This window comes from Hemicordylus capensis, chromosome 10 (assembly GCF_027244095.1).
Source record: "Hemicordylus capensis ecotype Gifberg chromosome 10, rHemCap1.1.pri, whole genome shotgun sequence".
Taxonomy (NCBI): Eukaryota; Metazoa; Chordata; class Lepidosauria; order Squamata; family Cordylidae; genus Hemicordylus; species Hemicordylus capensis.
The window spans coordinates 23,644,116-23,669,280 of record NC_069666.1 but is presented as its reverse complement, the minus strand read 5'-3'; the positions used below and the strand labels follow the sequence as shown (position 1 = coordinate 23,669,280).

General features: G+C 46.2%; 2 protein-coding genes across 5 annotated transcripts in view; one reads left to right on the top strand and one right to left on the bottom strand.

Moving 5' to 3' along the window:
• Window positions 1-25,165, bottom strand: part of ACSBG1 (acyl-CoA synthetase bubblegum family member 1) — a 54,657-nt gene that overhangs the window by 28,697 nt on the left and 795 nt on the right. For 2 of the 3 annotated variants that reach the window (XM_053272924.1, XM_053272926.1), the window contains one exon: window positions 10,233-10,294. In XM_053272924.1, coding sequence (XP_053128899.1) covers window positions 10,233-10,294 — 62 coding nt within the window. Of the gene's footprint in view, window positions 1-10,232; window positions 10,295-17,236; window positions 17,412-25,165 lie in introns of those variants that run through there. The other variant, XM_053272927.1, reaches the window with a different exon arrangement.
• Window positions 20,705-25,165, top strand: part of DNAJA4 (DnaJ heat shock protein family (Hsp40) member A4) — a 32,920-nt gene continuing 28,459 nt past the window's right edge. Inside the window, exons 1-2 of one of the 2 annotated variants that reach the window (XR_008311504.1) lie at window positions 20,705-20,867; window positions 22,434-22,547. Coding sequence is in view for 1 of the 2 variants with exons in the window: in XM_053272928.1 (XP_053128903.1) it covers window positions 22,449-22,547 (99 nt within the window). In the remaining variant the exon portion in view is untranslated. The remainder of the gene's footprint in view (window positions 20,868-22,433; window positions 22,548-25,165) is intronic. The other variant, XM_053272928.1, reaches the window with a different exon arrangement.

The window sequence follows — 25,165 nt, the reverse complement described above, 5'->3', positions numbered from 1 at the left end:
TGAAAGCAAAGATCGCTTTAAGGATCAAGGCGGGGAAACAAATCCCGCAAAGAAAGACTGGCAGTGTTTCCATTCTGCAGTCAAGTTACTCAAGGCAGAGAGAGAGAGAGAGAGAGAGAGAGAGAGAGAGAGAGAGAGAGAGATGGCAAGCACAAAAAGATTCCAAACAACTTCATCAGGGCTACTCTGGACAATATAAGAACGCTATATAAGAACGCTGGGGGTGCTTCTGGATCCAAGTCTCTCCTTGGTGTCCCAGGTTGAGACAGTGGCCAGAGGTGCCTTCTATCAGCCTCAGTGATACGCCAGCTGCATCCATTTCTTGAGTTAGACGACCTCAAAACAGTGGTACATCAGCTGGTGACCTCCAGACTGGATTACTGCAATGCGCTCTATGTGGGGCTGCCCTTGTACATAGTCCGGAAACTACAGTTGGTCCAGAATGCGGCAGTCTGGCTGGTCTCTGGGTCATCCAGGAGAGACCATATTACTTCTGTATTGAAGGAGTTACACTGGCTGTCAATATGTTTCCGGGCAAAATACAAGGTGTTGGTCATAACCTATAAAGCCCTAAACAGCTTGGGCCCTGGGTTTTTAAGAGAATGGCTTCTTCGTAATGAACCCCGCCTCCCATTGAGACCATCAGCAGAAGTCCGTCTGCATTTGCCACCAGCTCGTCTGGTGGCTACTCAAGGACGGGCCTTCTCCGTTGCTGCCCCAAGGCTTTGGAATGTGCTCCCTAGTGCAATAAGAGTCTCCCCATCTCTGACATCCTTTAAAAAGTCCTTAAAGACGCATTTCTTCACCCAGGCTTTTAACTGATATTGTTTTGAATGTTGTTTTTAGAATATTGTTTAAAAAATTTTAAATTGTGTTTTTCATTTCTTGCTTTTAAATTTTTTGTTTTGTTTTGCTTTTGTTTTTTAATTAATGTTTTACTTTTTAATCTTCTTGTAAACCGCCCAGAGACGTAAATTTTGGGCGGTGTAAAAATATGATAAATAAATAAATAATCTAATAGAGCTGCGATCCTCACTATTTTTCAAGCAGGAGCCACTTGGGTAAAAACCCTTCAGTGCAAGCGCCATTTCCCACTGCGCTCTCCTCCGTAGAGTACGGCACCTTTCTCAGTGTTGGGAGGACCCTTTAGGAGAGACAGAGGCCTTCCTTGGGAGCTCTAGGAGGAGAACACTAGGAAGGGCAACACTTCCCAGCACCCTGTGCACAGCTTCCAAGATGGTGCAGCAGGGGCTCTTAAAGGAGCACCTCCCCCCCCCCGCCCAGGGCACAGTACTGCATAGTGCGGGTGTGTGCGGGTGTGTCAGGGGATGAGCAGAATATTCAGCTTTGGATCCGCACTTAGGATTGATGTGGGCTGCCTCGGGCCCCTGGACCTTACAACGAAGAACATTGACATCATGCCATAAGCAACAATTAAATTTTTTAAAAATGTTTTAAATGGTGGCTAACTTAAGAGGCACCTTTTAAAAGTGGTGATTCTCTTTATTTAGCAGGGGGAGAGCAACTGGCCCTATCCATCCCCAGCACAGCATCCCTCCAGTGGCTGTTGCTGGGGGTCTATCTTAAGTTTCTCTTTTAGATTGTGAGTCCTTTAGGGACAGGGAGCCATTTCATTTATTATATATTATTATTATTTCTTGTTTACACAGTCAGGTTTGTTTTATCCAGACATTGAGTCCTTCCCAAGGACCTGGGATGGCTGTATTTTATTATCAATATTGTTGTTGTTATTATAGATATCATCAGAAACTTATTATATTATTATTGTTTACCATAGTCAGCCAGGTGTTATTGACTGGTTTGTTTTATCCAGACATCGAGTCCTTCCCAAGGACCTGGGATGGCTGGATTTTATTATCAGTGTTGTTGCTGTTATTATTATAGATACAGATCGTTATTTCCTTGTTAGCATTTTTTGTATATTTTTTCTGGTTAAACGATGTTTCTTCAAGGCAGTTTACACACAGAAATAATAAATAAATAAGATGGATCCCTGTCCCCAAAGGGCTCACAATCTAAAATGAAACATAAGAGAGACACCAGCAACAGTCACTGGAGGTACTGTGCTGGGGGTGGATAGGGCCAGTTACTCTCCCCCTGCTAAAGAGAATCACCACGTTAAAAGGTGCCTCTTTGCCATGCTACCAGCAGTAATTTATTTTATTTATTTATTATTTAAATCTATGTAAACTGTTTTGGGGAATTTTTGTTGAAAAGCGGTATATTTGTCATTCGTTTTACCAGCTTAGATGGTGAAGTGTGTGTGTACGCAAGCGCAAATGCTTTATAAAGGAGAGGTTTGCATCTTGGTTTCTTCACAGGTGCCTCTTTTCTCCTTAGGAACATAGGAAACTGCCATATACTGAGTCAGACCCTTTGTCTATCTAGCTCAGTATTGTCTTCACAGACTGGCAGCAGCTTCTCCAAGGTTGCAGGCAGGAAACTCTCTCGGCCCTATCTTGGAGATGCTGCCAGGGAGGGAACTTGGAACCTTTTTTGCAGAACCTAGGTTCAGGAGCTGCCCGGTTCACTTTACACCTGAAACGTTACCTTTAGGTGTTACGCAGGAATGAGCATGCCACCAAATGCAGCTTGACCTTTCATGGTACTGCATAAGACGACAAGTATCAGCATGTGGCAGAATTCTCCCCTTATGGTTTTGTTGATTCAAATTGCATTCATAAGACACTTTTACAGAGAGAATAATTACAGAGCAGTTTACAGACAAAGGTGGGGACATAAGAACAGGAGCTGAAATAGACAAGGTCAAAGCAAAAAAGATCGCCTGTGCTGCTGTTGAAGCTATAAGAGCCCTCTCTGGGTCTGAATCTGGCAACCCTTCAACTGTACAAGCAGGTGGTGTTGAGTTGTTGGATCCATCCCCTGAGAGCTTTTGCACGGTTAAGAGGCACAGAAGGGAGAATTTCTCCAAGGGTAGCTTTTCCCATCATAGTGCCATAATAGAGCCAGCGTGGTGTAGTGGTTAGAGTGCTGGACTAGGACCGGGGAGACCCGAGTTCAAATCCCCATTCAGCCCTGAGACTTGCTGGGTGACTCTGGGTCAGTCGCTTCTCTCTCAGCCTAACCTACTTCACAGGGTTGTTGTGAAAGAGAAACTCAAGTATGTAATACACCACTCTGGGCTCCTTGGAGGAAGAGCGGGACATAAAATGTAAAATAATAATAATAATAATAATCCTCTCTAATAAAACGCTTGGTGTCCGTCCGTCCGTGGACGGACACCAAGCGTGTGTTCGTGCCTCCCTTGGCGGTTCTGGGCATGCGCAGAGCGCATGCCCAGAACAGGCCGCGGCAGAAACGAAGGCAGGGAACAGGCGGCCATGTTGGGCGGCCAGATGTGGCCGCCCTGAAGAAGCCAGTGAAGCCCGGCCGAGGTGGCGGCGGAGCCGCCGCCGAGGCCTGGGGGCGCCAACACAGACAGGCGCCTGGGAGACCTTGGGGCACTTGCCACAGCCGAAAACTGCCCTCCCGCCCTCCCAGCTGCCCGAGCCCTCCTCACCCCAGTCAGCCCGCAGCAGCCGGGTGAAGTGAAAGCATGTTTTCCAAAGGTGAAGAGAGGAGCTCGCGAACAGAGCTCCTCTCTGTGCTAAGCCTCTTCCCGAACTGGTGCTTGGGCGGCTGCTGCGGGCTGACTCGGGTGAGGAGGGAGGTTTTCGGCTGTGGCGAGTGCCCCAAGGGTGCGGCGGTGGCTGCGGAGGCCCTTAATCCTTTGGGGGCGGGTGTGGGGAAGGGGAAGTCAGGCAGCTGGGAGGGTGGGAGGGCAAATTTGGGCCCCTTCCCTTCCTAGCGCCAGTTATTCAACGGGCTAAAATTTACTTGTAATAATAATAATACCTGGCAATGGCTTAAGAATGGCAACTTGAAGAAAGAAACAGAGGGTTTAATACTGGCTGCGCAAGAACAGGCACTAAGAAGAACAAATGCAATAAGAGCAAAAGTCGAAAAATCCACCACAAACAGCAAGTGCCGCCTTTGTAAAGAAGCAGATGAAACAGTGGACCACCTCATCAGCTGTTGTAAAAAGATCGCACAGACTGACTACAAAGAAAGGCATGACAAGGTAGCAGGGATGATACACTGGAACATCTGCAAAAAATACAAGCTTCCTGTAGCCAAACTTTGGTGGGACCATAAAATTGAAAAAGTTGAAGAAAATGAAGAAATAAAAATATTATGGGACTTTCGACTACAAACAGAGAAACATCTGCCACACAATACACCAGATATAACTGTAGCTGAGAAGAAAGAAAAACAAGTCAAAATAATCGACATAGCAATTATTACATATTACATAGCAATACCAGGGGATAGCAGAATAGAAGAAAAAGAAATAGAAAAAATCACCAAATACAAAGATCTACAAATTGAAATTGAAAGGCTGTGGCAGAAAAAGACCAAAATAATCCCCGTGGTAATTGGCGCCCTGGGTGCAGTTCCAAAAGACCTTGAAGAGCACCTCAACACCATAGGGGCCACAGAAATCACCATCAGCCAATTACAAAAAGTAGCTTTACTGGGAACAGCCTATATTCTGCGACGATATCTTTAACAATTGACAATAAAATTCTGGCATCCCAGGTCCTTGGGAAGGACTCGATGTCTGGATAAAACAAACCAGTCAATAACACCTGTCTGACTGTGTAAACAAGAAATAATAATAATAATAATAATAATAATAATAATAATAATAATAATAATAAGGGGAGTAGCCACAAATAGATGGGGAGGAGAGTGAGGCTTGCAGTTGCAAGCAGGAACTGTCTCCTTTGCTAAGCAGAGTCTGCCCTGGTTTGCATGTGGATGGGTGACTATATGTGAGAGCTATCTGCTGTCAGATATTCCTTTTAGGCAGGGGATGGGGCCATCGCTCAGTAGTCCTTTAGTCCCAGAGTCTTAGTAGACAGTTGCATGGCTTATTTCATTTATCTATCTATATATATATTTATCTAAGGCGTACCCATCGCTAATCCCATGCATGGCAGCTCTCGCGAGAGTTCGTGAGCCAGCTGCCGGCAGGGGGAGAGGAAAGTGGCAGCGTTGGCGGACAGGCTTGTGGGCAAGGGAACTAGAGGAGCAGATGTTCTACGCCTGGCCCAGCTAGTTTATTTGATTTCTATACCACTTTCCATTAAAATAATCCCAAAGCGGATTACAATATAATTAAAGCAATGTACAAATACAAAAAGTACAGATATTAAATAAAAAAATATAATCTCTCTCTAGTTAAAAGTTTTAAAACTTATATAAAAGAGTAACACAAAAAACACAAAGAAGCAGCAGCAACAGTAAAAACTGTAAGTAATAAAGTGTGCTGTGGAGTTGGTGTTGACTCCTGGAGACCACAGAGCCAGCTGTTTAATGAGGTATGAGGGAAAGCCCTTCTCCTACCCAGCGGGAGCCTTGCGGAAGACCAATTCTCCACCTTTTTACTCTTTACTCAGAACGGGAACTCACACAGCTCCCAAACTTGGGTAGGACTTGTCCTCCCAATCTAACAGACTTGTGAAACATAGGAAGCTGCCATATACTGAGTCAGACCATTGGTCTATCTAGCTCAGTATTGTCTACCCAGACTGGCAGCAGCTTCTCCAAGGTTGCAGGCAGGAATCTCTCTCAGCCCTATCTTGGAGATGCTGCCAGGGAGGGAACTTGGAACCTTCTGCTCTTCCCAGAGTTGCTCCATCCCCTGAGGGGAGTATCTTACAGTGCTCACACTTCTAGTCTCCCATTAATATGCAACCAGGGTGGACCCTGCTTAGGGGACAAGTCATGCTTGCTGCCACAAGACCACCTTACATATAACGTCTGACTCACTATCACATCTGGTCAAGCAGATCTTGTACCCGTTCTGACCCGAATTGAAGATGACTCTGAATTTAAGGCAAAGGTAAAGTTGTGCCGTCGTGTTGGAGTCGAATCCTGGCGCCCAGAGAGCCCTGTGGTTGTCTTTGGCAGAATACAGGAGGGGTTGACCATTGCCTCCTCCCGCGCAGTATGAGATGATGCCTCAGCATTTTCCTATATCACTGCTGCCTGATATCCGTGTTTCCCATACCAGTGGGGATTCAAACCAGCAACCTCGGGCTTGCTAATCAAGTCATTTCCCCACTGTGCCATTAGGCGGCTGTACTCTCATTTAAAAGCCTGGGCAAAGAACCACATTTCCCCTCATTTTCTAAAAAATGTAATGGAGGCTGAGGAGCGGATGCCAGCATTCAAAAGCCTGGGGGCAATGACCGAGGAGGCCCTGTCCCGACAGTTGAGCCTCTCTCACCGTCAGCAGGCGGAGCAGACCCCCACTCCAATGATCCTGTCAAGTGGGCAGAAACCCTTGGGAGCAGGCGGTCCTTCAGATATCCAGGGCATGGGTAATTAAGATCATATTGCACCCTGTGGTATTTCAAGCTTGGACAGAGGCTACGTTTTACTGTCGGGGCCTGCGATCTCCCCCAATGAACACTGAGAGGAAAAGGAGCAAAACCCGCCTGTTGTTGATGTCTGCAGAAGAAAGCTGCTTTTGTGAGGGCTTAGAATGGCTTTTCTGTTGCTAAACATGTATATGCAAGATTTTGATGGAGTCTTGCCATCCCTTCCTGTGGGATCATAACACCGGGGCTGAACATAGCAATGGTTAACGGGAGGGAGGGTCTGGGGCCAGCCCATCCACCAGGAAGACCAAGACAGTCGCCTAGGAGGGCATCAGTTCGTGGGGCGGTGGGGAGTGGGTGGGGGTGCATAAGCAGTGCCAGAATATCGCACTTGAAATTATTCTCTCTCTCCCTCATAGGAACATAGGAAGCTGCCATATACTGAGTCAGACCATTGGTCTATCTAGCTCAGTATTGTCTACCCAGACTGGCAGCGGCTTCTCCAAGGTTGCAAGCAAGAATCTCTCTCAGCCCTGTCTTGGAGATGCTGCCATGGAGGGAACTTGGAACCTTCTGCTCTTCCCAGAGCGGCTCCATCCTCTAAGGGGAATACCTTGCAGTGCTCACACATCAAGTCTCCCATTCAGATGCAACCAGGGCAGACCCTGCTTAGCTAAGAGGACAAGTCATGCTTGCTACCACAAGACCAGCTCACCCCTGAAGTACTGCACAATGGTGTAAGAATGTAAGATGTCAGCCTTCCCCCTGCTCCCCAAAATTAAATTTTATTTATTTTTCAGATTTCTATGCCGCCTGATATGCACATCTCTAGGCAGTGTACAAAATTTAAAATATTTAGAAGTTATAAATTAAAATACATAACAACAAGAGAATAAAATAGATATTTATAGATATTTAAATAGATCGCTGCTGCCGAATTTACTTAGAACTTAATATATTCAGAATGTTTTCTTTCTAGTACTTGCTTAAAGAAATAGCATGACACTGTATTTCTTTTTTTCTTCTTTGTTTCAATAAAATTAAAAAAAATGTTTTTTAAAGATATTAAAACAAGTTTTAGAATTATTAGAACACAGTCTTCTTTGCTCATTGCACCTCAGCTCCCAATAAACAGCTAATCCCATTAGCTGCATCCCATAAGAACATAATAAGAACATAAGAACAGCCCTGCTGGATCAGGCCCACGGCCCATCTAGTCCAGCATCCTGTTTCACACAGTGGCCATTGCCTGCCTCAGCATCCATTTTCAAACAGAAATGGTCTCAGACTGGATTTCCATATTAACAGCAGCATCTTTTCATGGCTGAAGGGTTAGAATTTTGCCTCCATAAGAAACTGAGGAACTCTCTCCCACTGTATCCTCACAGCAGTGCAGGCTAGTCATTCGCTGGTCATCCACCCACACAGGGTGGTCATCCAACCCCACAGACGAGCAAGACTGAGAAGTGCAGGCTCCCAGCTTCAACTTGAGCCGGAAATTGACTTGTCGGCACACTTTACCTTACCTTTACTCACAGTTAAAGCTAGGAACCTGCACTTCTCAGGTGCAGTGGGTGTGTCTTTGTGTGTGTGATCAAACTTTGCCTTGGGCAACAAAAACCCTTAAGCTGGCCCTGTGAATCTGCATATGTAAAAGAACCCTCAGAACAATCACCTAGATTTAGGATTGCCAACTCATCAGGAACAGGCAGACTTGTCTGTTCTCATGCCTTTATCAGCTGCTTTATGTACAGAAGCAGCAGGTGAAGTTTTTCAAAGCATGGACGTGATCACGTGTTAGGGCCAACCTGCCATTCAAAGTGTGACTACCATGGCTAGCTGCATAGGTTTGGCAACTCTGCCACAGACAGGACTTTCACACCATCTCAAGCACAGTGCTTTACAACGGAATCATCTCTACAATGGAATCATCTCTACAACGGAATCATCTCACACATTCACCCCCTTTTCCCATTCATTTCTAAGCAAATGAAGCCCTAACCTTCTATCATTCATCAGAACTATTTCTTACTTTACATGTACATTCAGGGGTTTGGTGTTGCACTCCCATCGATATGCAGATGACCCCCAGCTTTCTATATCTGTGCTGGGGAAGTGGAAAATTTGATTTAGTTTATTTTCATCACTGTATGTTCTATTTTTAGAAATATGTTTACCATATTTTTATTATGGTAGTTGTAAGTTCTACAATGGTTTATTCTGTGATGGATATACTTCTTCAGCCTTTGCTTGTGCTTTACCCTGGGAGATCTTTGGACTTCTCTGCCATTTTTTAAAGTTATTTATATATTTAACATATTTTTAATACCGCCCAAAACTCACATCTCTGGGTTTACCCAGTTAGCCAATACCTCCTACGATAAGAGTATTTTTCCCTTTTTTTCTTTTTAGTTTCTGCCATCAAAGTATGTAGCAAGTGGATACAATCTATCTAACTGCACTGAACCCCTCCCGAGTAATGATTGTGTGTTTTCAGTGTCCTGTAAATGTTTACACCTTTGTTTTAACTACTTAATTTGAGTCAAACATTATGGCTAAACAAATAAACTGATTGGGTTGGGTTATCTGTGCCTTTCCTAGCTGAAGATTATTTTGACTTCCTACATCCTTGTTTGGAGGCAGCAAATGGACTCTTTTGGGGGTTTGTTTGGTTTAAAAAAAAAAAACAGTAGTCTGAAATTTAAAAACCCGGCAATTCCCACCACTTATCTCAATAGCAGAAAAGGCGTTCCCTGTGTAAATTCTGAATCTAAGGCTATCGTTAAAGGTGCAGCAGCAGAACCAGATGGCAACCCTATTCCAGTTTGACCAGTAAGGTAAAGACCTTGGCTAGAAAGGCCTCATTGAGAACTACAGAATTCCAGAGGGTCACACCTGACCTCATCTGGCCTCTAAGGCTCTCTCTGTGGCTTAGCCACAGATACGTTCCAAGCCACATCTTCTCCCAGCTGTTTGTTTGTTTATTTATTATTTATTTATTTATTGGATTTGTATACCGCCCTTCCAAAATGGCTCAGGGCGGTTTACAATTAAAAACAAACCACTAAAACAATAAAGAGCTAAAACAAAAATTAAAAACATCATCATCATCATCATCATTATTAATTCGATTTCTATACTGCCCTTCCAAAAATGGCTCAAGGCGGTTTACAAAGAGAGATAACAAACAAATAAGATGGCTCCCTGTCCCCAAAGGGCTCACAATCTAAAATGAAACATAAGAGAGACACCAGCAACAGTCACTGGAGGTACTGTGCTGGGGGTGGAGAGGGCCAGTTACTCTCCCCCTGCTAAATAAAGAGAATCACCACGGTAAAAGGTGCCTCTTTGCCCAGTTAGCAGGGGTCAATATGACAACAGTTAACCATTTTAAAACATTTTAAAACAAGAATTAAACAACTACAGTAATAAAAAACCCCGAAACTGGGTTAAAATATTTAAACCGATTTAAAAACCCTGGAAAGCCAGGCTGAACAAATACGTTTTAAGGGCCCTCCTGAAGGCTAATAGAGGATTCAAATTACGGATTTCCGCAGGGAGTGCATTCCACAGCCCAGGAGCAGCCACAGAGAAGGCCCGCCTCTGAGTCGCCACCAGACGAGCTGGTGGTAACTGGAGACGAACCTCCTCAGATGACCTTCATGTGCAGTGGGGATCATGCAGAAGAAGCTGTTGGGGCATTAATAAACCTGTGATAGGAAGCTAGCAAGTTCCATGAGGAACAGCACAAGGGCCCACATCAGAGAGGTGCATTGCCATTCTGCAACCCACACCAGTTCTTCTGGGGTCTTTTTTTTTTACCTGGGGGGTCCTCTTGTTCTGTTCCAGAATTTTTCAAGATGCTCTGTGCTTCTGACACATTTCTGAGGAAGGAAGAAAAAGAGCAAGCATTAAAATACCAATACAACAAATATTTATATACCCCTTTTCAACAAGAGTCCCCAAAGTGGTTCCCATAGCCATACATTAATTAATTAAGAATGGCTCCTTTTCCCCAAAGGGCTCACAATCTTAGAAAAAAAGAAGCCTAAGGTAGACACCACCAGCAGCCACTGGAGGGATGCTGTGCTGGGGATGGATAGGGCCAGTTGCTCTCCCCCTGCTAAATAAAAAGAATCACCACTTTTAAAAGGTGCCTTTGCTCATTTAGCAGAGAAAATCCATTGGGCAGCCCACTGCAGAGAGTCCAGGTTCTCAAACACAATGTTGGCTGAACCTAAAGTGTAGGAGGTTCAGAAGAGCCAATGGGACTCACCACCACCACAAGTTAAATATGGAGCACATTCCCACCAGAATATTTCCCTGCACAAACCTCAGTGGAATGGCTGATTTCACGACTTTCAATTACGCTTGCCAACTAAACTTCCCTGAGAAGATCTAGCCTGTGGGTCAGATAATTCAATCTTTCCCGATCTCCTGACCTTAAGCCACAGTAGGGCCTCGCATTACGTTGGAATAGTTTGGAAAGCCTTCCCAAGAGGAGAACTGGTCTTGCGGTAGTGAGCATGATTGGCCCCATTTGCTAAGCAGGCTCTGCCCTGATTTGCATTTGGATGGGCAACGGCATGTGAAAAATAGCATGCAGTCCACCAGGAGACGCCAAGTCAGGAAGAAACCATCAGGGGCAACAGCAGAGTCCGATGTGAGCAAAAGGTCAAAAACCAGGTTCTCAGTCCCACAGCAGGAGGCAATGGTCACAACATCCAGGAGATCAGAAGGCAGGAATCCAGTCCTTCACAAATCAGCAAGATCAAGACCACAACGAGCAGGGAATCAATCAGAAGCCAGGAGAGAACCCAGACACACCCACACAGAAAGTCACTTGAGCAAACTGAACCCAAAAGCTGACTAACCAGAAATGCAGCCCCACCTGATTTGAGCCAGGAATGTCCCTGGTGTTAAAGGGACCCTGCCCTATTTCTCAGGTGCTGGCTGTGGTCTAGCTGGGTAGCTACTGGTGGGGAGGATTATGGGATCTCTGCTTCATCCCTGAGGACGACGAGGGCAGGGGAGTAAATAATGAAGAAAAAGAAGCTTTATTTGATAGCCGTCCCATAACAAATAACAAATGGATCTCTGGGTGGCTTACATGAGGGGAAAAAAATGACACATTAAATCCTAACTTCTGGTGACCACAGAGCCCTGTGGTTGTCTTTGGTAGAATCCAGGAGGGGTTGACCATTGCCTCCTCCCGTTCAGTATGAAATGATGCCTTTCAGCATTCTTCCTATATCGCTGCTGCCCGATAGAGGTGTTTCCCATAGTCTGGTGGGAAACATACCAGTGGGGCGTGCCCTCGCCTCTTGCTTCTGGGTTTCGCAGATGCATCTGGTGGGCCACTGTGGGAAACAGGATGCTGGACTAGATGGTCCTTGGGCCTGATGCAGCAGGGCTGTTCTTATGTTCTTAATTAAAAAAGCAATGTGTTTGTAAAAACTTTAGGGGGGGCAAAGAAAAATTTTGGGGTGGGCTTGCTTTAGCATTGAGGGAAGCAGCCCCTCCCCTCCCCTCCCTGGTTTTGTTCTGAAACAAGTTCACATATGTTTTCCTGCATGTTTTCCTTCTAGCCAATGGAGGGCGGGGGAGGGAGGGAGTACTGAAAAGCCACATCTGCATTTGTAAAGAGAATATCCTTCTTATCATGCTAATGATTCCACATCAGTGCCTCGCCTTATTTGCTCTGCTGTTTTCAGAAAAAGTAATTTTAAAACCAGCATTTTAAAAATCCAGAAATACCTTGAGATAAGCTAGTATTTGCAAGACAAAATCCTACTTGTATGTGGAGTGGGTCCAAGGATCTCAAAGAGACCTTGGAGTAAGTTTGGTTGGTGTATGAACACACACACTCTCTCCCAAACAGGGACAGATTAAGCTTTTTGCCGCCCATTCCCCTTAAACAAAAAGCTTGCCTTTTTATATGTATATAAGCTAAAAGGAGGGACTTTCTTCTCGCCCCCTGCACCCATGCTGCAGCCTCTGCTGCCCACAGAGAGTGGTGGCAAAATTTGAGGAGGAGCAAAATTTGCTGCTCCTCAAATTTTGCCGCTGTAGGCAAATGCCTCCTCTGCCTTTCCATTAATCCAGCACGGATTCCGAAGGAGATTCGAGGTAGAAGCCGTGTGTGTAAAGCCTCCTGCTGGGCGTATTTCACTAAGCAGCTTTACTGTGAGTTTCCTGTCAAGTTGCCCCCAAAAAACAGATGCAAAAAACTGGATTTTTTCACCCTGGATATAAATCAGGCTACTGTATTCTACCAAAAGAAAACCACAGGGCTCTGTGGGCACAAGGAGTCAAAATCGACTTGACGGCACACTTTACCTTTACCCTCTAATACACAATGAAAAACCCGAATTGTGTGCTAGCAGGGACCTGGGGGTAAATCTGGCCGATACGTGGATGTACACCCTCTCTTTTGGAGGAGATGAGAGCTAAAAGCCCTGTGTGGAAAATGCCCTGGTGGCATTTGATCAGCAACAGCTGTTTTACCTGGCTTTCCCCCCTCTTTCTTTGTCCCCGTAGCCCGTGTGCAAACTGAAATCTGCCGTCTAGCAGAGGCTAATCAGATTAAACCCTCCTGCCCTCTAGGTTAAGGCTAGGCCAGACTGCAGCCTTGGGGGGCTTTTCTCTGCTGCCTGACTTTATCTCGCCCCTCCTCTCTCTGCTTTGTTTGCTAATCTAAAGCCTGCGGCTTCTATCTATAGGGAAGAGAGCTGGTCTTGTGATAAAGGTAAAGTTGTGCCCTCCAGTCGGTATCAACTCCTGGCGACCACAGAGCTCTGTGGTTGTCTTTGGTTGAATACAGGAGGGGTTGACCATTGCCTCCCCCCCGCACAGTGTGAGATGATAATGCCTTTCAGCATCTTCTTATATCGCTGCTGCCCGATATCGGTGTTTCCCATAGTCTGGGAAACATACCAGTGGGGATTCGAACTGGCAACCGAATGCTTCCTAAGCAAGTCATTTCCCCGCTGCACCATTAGGTGGCAGCAAGCATCAATTGTTCTCTTTCTCTCTCCTGGTGCCCACAGAGCCCTGTGGTTGTCTTTGGTAGGACAGAAGCTGAGGGGTATACTTGTGTGAAACGAGAGCCATAACCCAGAATTTGGCTTTTAAAAAGGCAAATCTGGCAACCCTTTAAAAAACCCAAATCTCGCCGAGGGGTTTCCCATGGCCATCTCCCGCGCAGCATGAGAGGATGCCTTTCAGCATCTTCCTATATCGCTGCTGCCTGATACAGGTGTTTCCCATAGTCTGGGAAACATAGCCGCGGGGATTCGAACCAGCAACCTCGGGCTTACTAATCAAGTCATTTCTCCCGGCTGTGCCTGCACCGGCTGCTACTGGTATTGAGGCCAAACAACTTTGACATGCCCGCGGTGCAGCCCGTGACAACCCTCTGCAAAAACTGTAGGTAGCCATGCAGGCTGCGGGGGGCAGGGGGTGATGGGGGGAGCCACAGTCAGGTAATACCTCCGTTAGAGCCAACCAAAACAATATAAGGTTGTAAAGAGCAAGCTTTCAGGTTACCCAGAACTCTTCAACAGGCCAGACGGTAAATCAAAGAAGGAGGAGAGGACAGGGTATGGCACAAAACGCCAAAGTCTGCAGCTTAGGAGCACCGTAAGTGTGGGCAGCACAGATGCATTTCTAGCACTTGGGGCAATGCTGTTCCCGGCGGGAGGGAGGGAGGGAGCCTGCCCCCTTTCAAAACCAAGCCTCGCAAGCGTTGAAAGTGGCATATGGGGCAGGGAGGAGGGCAGGTGGCCAGCAGCCGCCTCTTCTCCCCGCCTGCTTCTTGCCAGGGGTGTCAAGAGAGGCGCTTCGTCCTTGCAGAGCTTGCCAGGGTGAGATCAGTCCTGAAGAACTGTAGACCCGAGTTCAAATCCCCATTCAGCCATGAGACTAGCTGGGTGACTCTGGGCCAGTCACTTCTCTCTCAGCCTAGCCTACTTCACAGGGTTGTTGTGAGGAGAGACTCAAGTATGTAGTACACCACTCTGGGCTCCTTGGAGGAAGAGCGGGATATAAAATGTAATAAATAAATAATAATTTTAAAATAGATGGTGTGGGGAGGGCGGTCCTCTTGCTGCTGCCCCAATAATCTGCCTCCCCTTGCCTCTCAAAAGGACTGTCCCTGATCTGAAGATGGCATGTGGGAGGAGTTACACAGACTCATGTCGAGGAGCCTCGCTAAGGCCTGGACCCAGATTTTCAGAATGCATCCAGAGTTGCTAAAACAAGGACTAGCTGTTCTTCCAGTTTTATAAATACTAGCAGTTAATCTGTTCTCCAGTTATTGCCGAAGGCTGCATACATACAGGCCCTTTGCGAGGCAGAAGGAAAGAAGAAACCTGGTAGTCTTTGATGTGCAAAGCAGCTGAGAAGCATTCTGATCAGGATGATCAACCCTCCAGGATTGGTCTGAAGTCCCCAGGAATCAGCATCTGGAATCAGCATCTTGAGACCCCAGGAATCAGCGTCTGGAATCAGCATCTGGAGGCCCCCAGGAATCAGCGTCTGGAATCAGCATCTGGAGTCCCCATGAATCAGTGTCTGGAATCAGCATCTGGAATCAGCATCTGGAGTCCCCAGGGATCAGCATCTGGAATCAGCATCTGGAGTCCCCAGGGATCAGCCTCTGGAATCAGCATCTGGAGTCCCCAGGGATCAGCCTCTGGAATCAGCATCTGGAATCCCCAGGAATCAGCATCTGTCTCCCGGAACGGTGGAAGAGTAGTCCATGCATGCAGTGGCAACTCAGCCAACGGGCTACCTTGAGCACAGGAGCAACCCAGTGGTTGGGAAAGGTGAAGGGGGTGGCAGGAAGCGCCCCCTATGCCCACCAGCCACTCAACTGCTGCTGGGCTCAGTCAAGGGCCAGTGAGTGACCTTGTACTCCGAAGCAACCCGGCTGCTGAGTATTGCGGAGGGCAGGGGGCATTTGCACCCCGGGGTAGCTCAGCTGTCAGGCCTGGCAGAGGGAACAGTCGGTGAGTCTCTCACAGTCAGCAGCAACCAGTGGCCAGGAATGGTGAGCGGGGGGGCGGACAGGCCTCAGGCCCACCGGTTGAGCACAGAGGAGTGGGGTGGGTGGGCCTCACAACCAGCAGCAACCCAGCTGCTGACTTCAGTGGACGAGGTGATGGTGAATGTTCAGGAGCAGGAGGCAGGTAGCCTCCCCTCAAACCAGAGTCTCCCTCCCCACCACTATTTTTTGTAATGTGCAGCAGCCTAGCCTACCTCTCAGGGCTGTTGTGGGGATCAACATAACCAAGTGCAACGCTCTGGGCTCCTTGGAGGGAGAGCAGGATATGTCTGTGTGTAGGTAGGGGTGTGTGTGTGTGTGTGTGTGTAATATATATACATACACACACACAAACCCCCACCTCCCAGACTTCGCACAGTGGTAAGGCCACTACAAGAAGTGTTTGCAAAAGGGAGGGGGATTTTAAAATAAAGCAAGTACTTGCCCCCACACCAATTAATGTTCTCAAAGAAGACACAGGGTCAGGGTCGGCCTGTCCTCTGGGCAGACCTAAGCAGTTGCCTTGGACCCCAATTCCCGAGGGGGGCACATTCGTGCCAGGATGTAGCCCTCCCTCTTGTATTGTATCCTGAAGTACTGCACAGAGGCGGAAGAATGGAAGAGGCAATATTGCACCCTGCGCCCCAAAGGGCCTGCACACAATCTGCACCTTAAAACCGCCACCTTTGCTCATTGCACCTCAGCCCCCAATAAACAGCTTGTCTCCTAATCTGCATTGCTTCTCTTGGCTATGAATTGTCTGGAAATGAAAGCAAATGAATTGCATTCCATTTCCCAAAAGAAATGGTCTCAGGCTGGAGTTCCAAATTGAGAGCAGCCTCTTATTATTATTATTATTACATTTTATATCCCGCTCTTCCTCCAAGGAGCCCAGAGCAGTGTACTATATACTTAGGCTTCTCCTCACAACAACCCTGTGAAGTAGGTTAGGCTGAGAGAGAAGTGACTGGCCCAAAGTCACCCAGCTAGTTTCATGGCTGAATGGAGATTTGAACTCGGGTCTCCCCGGTTCTAGTCCAGCACTCTAACCACTACACCACGCTGGCTTTTCATCTCTGAAGGGTTAAGACTAGAGTTTTGCCTCCATAATAGACTGGAAACTCTTTCCCACTGTATCCTCAAACCAGTATGGGATAGTTATTTGCTGGTCATTTGCGTGCACTGGCCATTTGACCTTGTGAATTCGCAGCCTGCACGGCTCAAGTTAAACCAGGGTTCCGCACTTCTCAGCTGCACCCCCCTCCCCAATCATGCCAGGATGCCAAAAACTCCCCAGGGACAGTCCAGTTCAGTCAAAATATTTGTACAAATCCTCACAATGAATAACTTCTCATTACGTTTTTTGTATGTGAAATACTACAGTCCGTTTTCAAGTAAGCTATAGGGTCCGAGACTTAAGTGGCGCAGCGGGGAAATGCTTGACTAACAAGCAGAAGGTTGCTGGTTTGAATCCCTGCTGGTACTATATCGGGCAGCAGCGATATAGGAAGATGCTGAAAGGCATCATCTCATACTGCACGGGAGGAGGCAATGGTCAACCCCTCCCGTATTCTACCAAAGACAACCACAGGGCTCTGTGGGCGCCAGGAGTCGAAATCGACTTGACAACACACTTTACCTTTATAGGGTCCCAAGCATGCCTACTTAATAAGTTCATGTACTAGTTTCTTTGTTGAGGAACAGAATCAAGTCCATTCCTGCAACATATGGAAAAGAAAGGCATGGAAAGAAACCCATTTCCCCCCAGATATTTTTGTACCTGATTTCTTCGCATTCAGTCATTTCCCCCCACCGCTGGTGATTTGCTTGAGAGATTCTTCTTTGGCAGGCAGGCTGACTCAGTCTGGTTGCAAATATGCTCAAGTTTTAGAAGGCTCAGTCACAAATAAGCTGCTCATACGACTCAGGAAACCCAACAGCAAATGGGTACTTGCTTAGACAAAGACGTAAAGCGGGAGGAGGAGACTCCAAGCTCCAAAAAAACCTACCCCATTTCTCACAGCTTTCTGCCATGTTTGAAATGTCTCAATGGCTGGATGGCGTTCAACAGTTAGCACTTCTCTTTCATTCATCTTTCTTTAATTATACCATGAGAAGAATGTCAATGAGGCCCAGGCTCTTTCAGATGCAAATTCTACCCTCAGTCTTCAGTTTAAACAAACCCCCATTTTGCTTATTCAGTTTGGCTTCATAGGAAAGAAGCAGTATAATTATATATACACAACTGAGCCTCAGTCACTGGCTCTGAGGTCAGATACCAAAAAATGTGTAAAAGTTTCAACTTCTGCAACAGAAACTTGAAACTTGGGATGTGCATTGTTCCAAGCAACCAGATTAGTAGCAAGACTGCAAGGGGGACATTTTTACATCCGTTGTGCAAAAGTCACGGCACAGAGTTCTCCGGCAAAGAGCAACAGAATACAGAGATGTTCTTGTTCTTCCTTCACTTATTCTAACAGTCCTTGGATTGGAAGAAGTGGGGGAGGGGGTTTCCAGGCCCACATTTGTCATCACAAGGGGTGTGTGTGTGTGTGTGTGTGTGTGTGTGTGTGTGTGTGTTTCACAGGTACGAGTATTGGTATTTGACACATAAAATCCCGCATAAAATCTTAAATTCATTTCTCAAGAATATTGCATGTGTGTGTGCACTCAAGATTCTTGAAGGAAACTATAAGTAAGGTCAATACTGCAGATATCAAGCATCATACAAGAAAGACATTCTTCCCTGGGTGAGAAAAAATGCGGAATAATAATGCATCATTTTTTAAAAAATAAACAAAACCCATTTGTTTTCTCTTTGGAACTATTTGGTCATTCTAATTTGCAAATGTAAGCCAATGCAATCAGTTAATTGGTTGACTAAAATATGATGGATCAACCAGGGTTTCTTAACCTTGGGCCCCCAGATGTTGTCGGACTACAACTCCCAGCATCCCCAGCCACAAAACCCATATCTGGGATGATGGGAGTTGTAGCCCAACAACATCTGGGGGCCCAAGGTTAAGAAACCCTGAACTAAGATTTCTTTAAGCAGACAGTTGTAGTGTGTTAAGCAGTTAACAATTAAGCAGACAGTTGTAGTGTGTGCATCACAGGAAGCAAAATCCCCCCTCAGACCTGCAACACTGAACGCTAGTGCAAGACCAGTGTGGATGCTACTGAATAACAAATAATAGATCGCTTTGTTGCTCCATTAGTGGGGGGGAAATCTGCAATCCAAGAAGGGTATTACTTTCATTAGTACAGACCTAAGAGTCACACTTTTGGCTACTTCACAATTTGTGGGTCTTAAGCTGACCTCAAATTTTTTTTAAAAAAAATTACCCTACATTTTGGATTGTGGCTATTTCAGCTGTTTGGGGAATACAGCAGGGGGAAGGAACCTTGGCCCACCAGCTGCTATTGAGTTGTGGCTGGGGATGATGGGAGTTGTAGTTCAACAACAGCTGGAAAGCCAGGGTTGTTTACCTCTGGACTACAGCAGGGTTTCAGAGGTACTCCTGAAGTTGCTGAACAACATCTCCCATCATCCCCGGGCACAATAGACTGTAGCTGGGGATGATGGGAGTTGTGGTTCAGCAACATCTGGAGGACCAAAGGTTGGGAACCCTTGGACTAGAGGACTGGGTTGAAGACTTCAAAGAAATGTTGGGTTTTGAGGAAGGAAGTAGAAGAGGGAGTACCACAGGGCTGTTCGAAGAGGCAGTTCCAGGCAGGGGGCGGGTGTCAAGCAACAAGGGAGAAAGGGTGGAATCCTTTCAGGGAACAGGAGTACTTCAGATGGCTAAAGGTGGTAGAGGTGGGAAGACAAAGCCTCTGGCTAATGACATCCTAACTGAATACAGTAGAATACAGGAGAGGTTGACCATTGCCTCCTCCCGCTCAGTATGACATGATGCCTTTCAGCACCTTCCTGTATCGCTGCTGCTGTCCAATATAGGTGTTTCCCATCTTCTGGGAAACATACCAGTGGAAATTTGAACTTAGCAACCTCTTGCTCCCTAGGCAGGTTACTTCCCCGCTGTGCCATTAGGTGGCTTAACTCCTGCGTAGTCCTATTGAAATTAAGTTGTCCTTTAGACCAGGGGTTCTCAACGTTGGGTCCTCAGTTGTTATTGGACTTCAGCTCCCATAATCCCCAACCAAAGGCCACCGGGGCTGGGGATTATGGGAGTTGAAGTCCAATAACATCTGGGGACCCAACATTGAGAATCCCTGCTTTAGACCATCTCCTGAATAGTATTACTCGGTAGTATTACTTTTTAAAATTTTATTTATTTATCAAATCTGTAGACTGCCCCAAACATCCGCCTCTGGGCAGTTTAAAGGTAAAGTGTGCTGTCGAGTTGGTGTCAACTCCTGGTGACCACAGAGTCCTGTGGTTGTCTTTGGTAGAATACAGGAGGGGTTGACCATTGCCTCCTCCCGTGCAGTATGAGATGATGCCTTTCAGCATCTTCCTAGATCACTGCTGCCCAATATAGTTGATTCACCAGCGGGTCTTCGAATCGGCAACCTCTGGCTTGCTAGTCAAGTCATTTCCTGTTGCACCAGTAGGTGGCTCTGGGCAGTTTACAACAACATAAAACAAGTTCAAACAAAAATGAAAACAATTTAAAACCACAATCAAGTTAAAAAGCTTGGGTGAATAAATGTGTCTTTAAAGTAAAGTGTGCTGTTGAGTCGATTTTGACTCCTGGCACCCACAGAGCCCTGTGGTTTCCTTTGGTGGAATACAGGAGGGGTTGACCATTGCCTCCTCCCTCACAGTATGAGATTATGCCTTTCAGCATCTTCCTATATCACTGCTGCCCAATATAGTACCAGTGGGGATTTGAACCGGCATCCTTCTGCTTGTTAGTCAAGCATTTCCCCACTGTGCCACTTAAGGTAAGGGACTTTTAAAAAGTTGTCAGAAATGAGGAGGCTCTTATTGCAGCAGGAAGTGCATTCCAGAGTCTCAGGGCAGCCACAGAGAAGGCCAGTGCCTGTAGCCGCCAGAGGAGTTGGTAGCAACTGCAGACAAACATCTCCGGATGATCTCAATGAGCAGTGGGGCCCATTGTAATGAGTAATTACAATGTGGGAATTACTACTAGTAGTAATTAGTAACTTAGTAAACTATTAGTAAGTTATTCAGGAGGTCAGCCACTGTCTCTAAGCAACCGTCAAGGGCAAACGTCGAAACATTCTATTTACTTGGCATGACAGTTGGCCAGATGAAAGGTGAAGAAGATGATCTTCTTCAGTGCTCCTTGGGAGGGTCGATTTTTTATTGCAGTTACCCTGAAGTAGATCTCTTGTTCACCTGTGGCAGCTGAACCTTCCCTTTTGGGCCGAGATGTCTTCAGGCACCTTGCGTATTAGGTGAATTCTCATTTTAAAGGCAGGTAAGTTTCCTGTGTGCGCGCACACGCACAGACACACAATACTAATAGTTAGGCTTATGGTGCTAGGTATTTCATATCAAAATTAGCTCAAACTGGCTAAACTGATATTTTAAAACCCTTAGACATGGAAAGAGAGATATTGCAAACTTAAGTCATTACTAGAGCAATTCCCTGGTAGGTCTGATCCTTTTTATCTTAATTATTGCTTGGCTGATACCAATGATGAAGTCACCAAAGTGGTAGCCAAATTTATTTATGGGGCAACGAGAAAGACATCCCACCATAGTCTTTTATAAGTTTGATCTTACCTGTGCATATTGTTATATTTATTCCTCTTATTGTAACTCTGAACGACTGTGTTATTGTTACTTTTGTTCTTGTTTGGCCTATGGCTGCAATAAAAGAACTACTACTAAATCACAGTGAATTTGGTTGGGCTTACTCCTAAGTAAGTGCATACAGGATTGCAGCCTTGTCACCGGATCAATTGTGCAAGCAAAACATAGGGACGTAGGAAGCTGCCATCTACTGAGTCAGACCATTGGTCCATCTAGCTCAGTATTGTCCACACAGACTGGCAGCGGCTTCTCCAAGGTTGCAGGCAGGAATCTCTCTCAGCCCTATCTTGGAGATGCTGCCAGGGAGGGAACTTAGAACCTTCTGCTCTTCCCAGAGCGGCTCCATCCCCTGAGGGGAATATCTTAAAGTGCTCACACATCTAGTCTCCTATTCATATGCAACCAGGGCAGATCCTGCTTAGCTAAGGGGGCAAATCATGCTTGCTACTACAAGACCAGCTCTCCTCCCTATTCTAAAGACAGACAGCTTGGGGAAACCTATGCTGTAAACCTGCCCTGTTTGGTTATTGACTGATTGATTGATTGATTTACATTTATATCTCGCTCTTCCTAGAAGGAGCTCAGAGGAGCTCAAATAAGCACATGCTTATTTCTATCCTCACAACAACCCTGTGAGGTAGGTTAGGTTGGTTACTAATTTTGCAGGAGCAATCGCTTTCTGGAGTCTGTAGAATGCTAGAACCTGCTGGTTTAAATCTTGTTCTGGCAAAATTCATTTGTACTATCCTTGTTTTGCCTTTGAGTTGACCGCTCTGGGGCCATATTTGACTAGGTAGTCCAGGTGCCACCCTTTGGCTTAATGCAGGGGTTTTCAGTCTTGAGTCTCCCAATGTTCCTGGACGACAACTCCCATCAGCCCCAGTCACAATGGCCAAAGCTCATGGGCGTTGTAGTTTAACAACTACAACTCTGGGGACCCAACATTGAGAACCCCTGGCTTATTGAAAGCATTGTGGTTCCACAGTCATCACTGCCTCTGCTGGTCTCTCTCCCGCCTCTTGCTCACACTGAAGCTTCCTGTGAGTTCACACCACACACAGGAAGCCCAGTGTGACCAAAGGACGGAAGTCCCAAATGGCTGTTATACATGCGTTACTTTATACATTATGTTACACATACGGTACATTTCCACATCACCTCATTTAATATAATTATTTTGCCGTGCACTTGACCTTCTCTGCTTCCTCTGCCCTCCTCTTTTATTCAGTAAATCTAAACATAAATGGAATCCACAGAGGACAGAAAACCCGGTGGACCATCCACAGAGAACAAAGAAGCTGATGGACCATCCACAGAGAGCAGAGAAGCCGACAGCAGCGCGGTAAGAAAACTTCATTTTATTCCATGCGTACTTTCATATGTTTGGTGCATTTCAAACGTTGACTTGAGCGCACTGTTGCTCTCTGACACTGAGACCATTTGGCAGAACTTCTCTGCGGGTTGGAGCTAAGTTTGGAAAGGAAGCAGGATTCAGCCTTTCTGCCCAGTCTGCTGGGTGCACCAGTTCCTTCTCCAGGCCCACTGGGCATCTATAGATGGGTGTTGTGATTGCAGGAGCGACCCTTCCAGGAGGCAAGGTGAGTCAGTAGCCTCAGGCGGTAGGCTATTGGGCAGCTGGCAGGGTGGCAAGATGTGCTCTTTGGGACCGATTGGACTCTTGCAAGTTGTGCAGGGAGCAGCACCTCCACACACACTCCTTACAAAGCTTGCACAAGAAGAAAAGAAGAGGCTTCTGGCAACCTTCCCTTCTCCCTGCCCCCAGTGCCACAAGTTTCCACGGTCAGTTTTGAAAAGTGGCTGCCCCCTCCCGCAAGGGCAAGGCAGCATTTGGTGCCCTCTCACAATTGGTGCAATGCCTTGGGTTGTCCCTAGTTAGATGCATAACCAGGAAAGAAAACATAGACTCGAGAAGCACAAACATCCTGGTTTTCCTGAAATGGGTCAAGCGAGGTTTACTGAGGCACTAGCCCAGGGCTAGGGGGTGTGTGGCACTCCAGATGTTGCGGGACCACAACTCCCATCCCCAAACTGGAATTTATTACAGCTGGGGATTATGGGAGTTGCAGTTCAGCAACATCTGGAGAGCTGCGTGTTGCCTACCCACTGCACTAGACCCGACTCACAAGCAGAAGGATGTGACATAGGAACATAGGAAGCTGCCATATACTGAGTCAGGCCATAGGTTCATCTAGCTCAGTATTGTCTACACCAGTGTTTCTCAACCACCGGTCCCTGGACCGCTGCCGGTCCCCGAAGGGTTGAGTGCCGGTCCCTGACTGGGAGTCAACCCCCCCCCCCAACTGAAATCAAGGCACTTACTTCCTCAATTTTGCACATGGCACGGAAGAGGAAGAGTATCACGGAGGCATGGGACCCTTCTTGTGCCTTGCCTCCATGTGCTGCTGAGATCTTCCTACAGCTATCTTATTCCCTATCTTTACAGCTTCAAACTGTATGCGGTGCGGGGGCATGGAGGAAAAAGTATGGCAGTGGGCGCCACTTGAAGGGCTGCTGGTTCTTGCATGCTCATTATTTGCAGCCCAAGGTTGGTTGATTGAAACCCAGCTGCCTGTTATGGTCGAGGCGCCTTGAGAGGGAACGCTGTTTCCCTCTTGCATCAGTGGGGCTTGCTTGTATGTTGTTTTCATTGGCCCCATGTAGCTTTTGAATTTTTCTAATGGCCCAACATCCCCTCTCCATTGAGTAATCACAAGCACCTCCACTCCAGACATACTGGAGACAAATTTGTTCACCCAGGCTTTTAGAGTCAGGGGTTCTCAACCTTGGGTACCCAGACGTTGGTGGACTTCTACTCCCATAATCCCCAGCCATAATGGCCAAATGCCATTGTTGTTGGGGGTTATAGGAGTTTAACTGAGGGACCCAAGGTTAAGAACCCCTAATATTCCATGTTTGCAAAAGATTCCAAATTTAATTATTTTAATGCTTATATTATTTTCATTCTAAACTGCCCAGAGATGCAAGTTTTGGGCAGTATAGAAGTCTGGTAGATAGATAGATAGATAGATAGATAGATAGATAGATAGATAGATAGACAGACTTGAAACCCCTTTACTAACTGCTGGTCCGGGAAACTGCACATGAAGAATGTAGCGGTCCTTGAAACTCTGCATGAAGAATTTAGCGGTCCTTGACTCCAAAAAGTTTGAGAAACACTGGTCTACACAGACTGGCAGTGGCTTCTCCAAGGTGGCAGGCAGGAATCTCTCTCAGTCCTATCCTGGAGATGCTGTCAGGGAGGGAGCTTGGAACCTTCTGCTTGCAAACAGGCAGGGGCTCCTCCCAGAGCAGCCCCATCCCCTAAGGGGAATAGCTGACAGCACTCATATGTAGTCTCCCATTCAAATGCAAACTAGGGCAGGCCCTGCTTAGCAAAGTGGACAATTCATGCTTGCTACTACAAGATCAGCTCTCCTCCCTGCTATCCAGATGCCCAGAGCTTCACCTTGCTCCCTCCCTCAGTGTTTTTATTAATAATTAAACTCTCTGGGTGGCTTACAACACAACATTAAAACATGAGATTAAAAACACACAATAAATAACAACAGACTAAAAAAAAGGGTGGAGTTATTAAGCAACAATTGAAGGCACATCTTTTTAGAGAGGGCTTTTAAATATTTTATCTGTGGCTATATCAGGTAAGTTTCTTATTTTTTAGCTTTTTATTTATAACTCTTAATTTGAAACATCTAAAATTTGCAGCTTTCAATGTGGTTTTAGCTTGGTCTTGTAACTTTTTCCATTGTATTTTTTTAAACTGTTTTTATATTGTATCTATTTTATTAATGTTGCAGGCCGTCTTGAGCAGTAGTGTACTGGAGGAGCAGGGTTTAAATATTTTAAATACATAAATAATGAAATAAGTGACAGCAGCATAATTAAAACTTAAAGTTAGTATGCCATCCATTAGTAAATGGA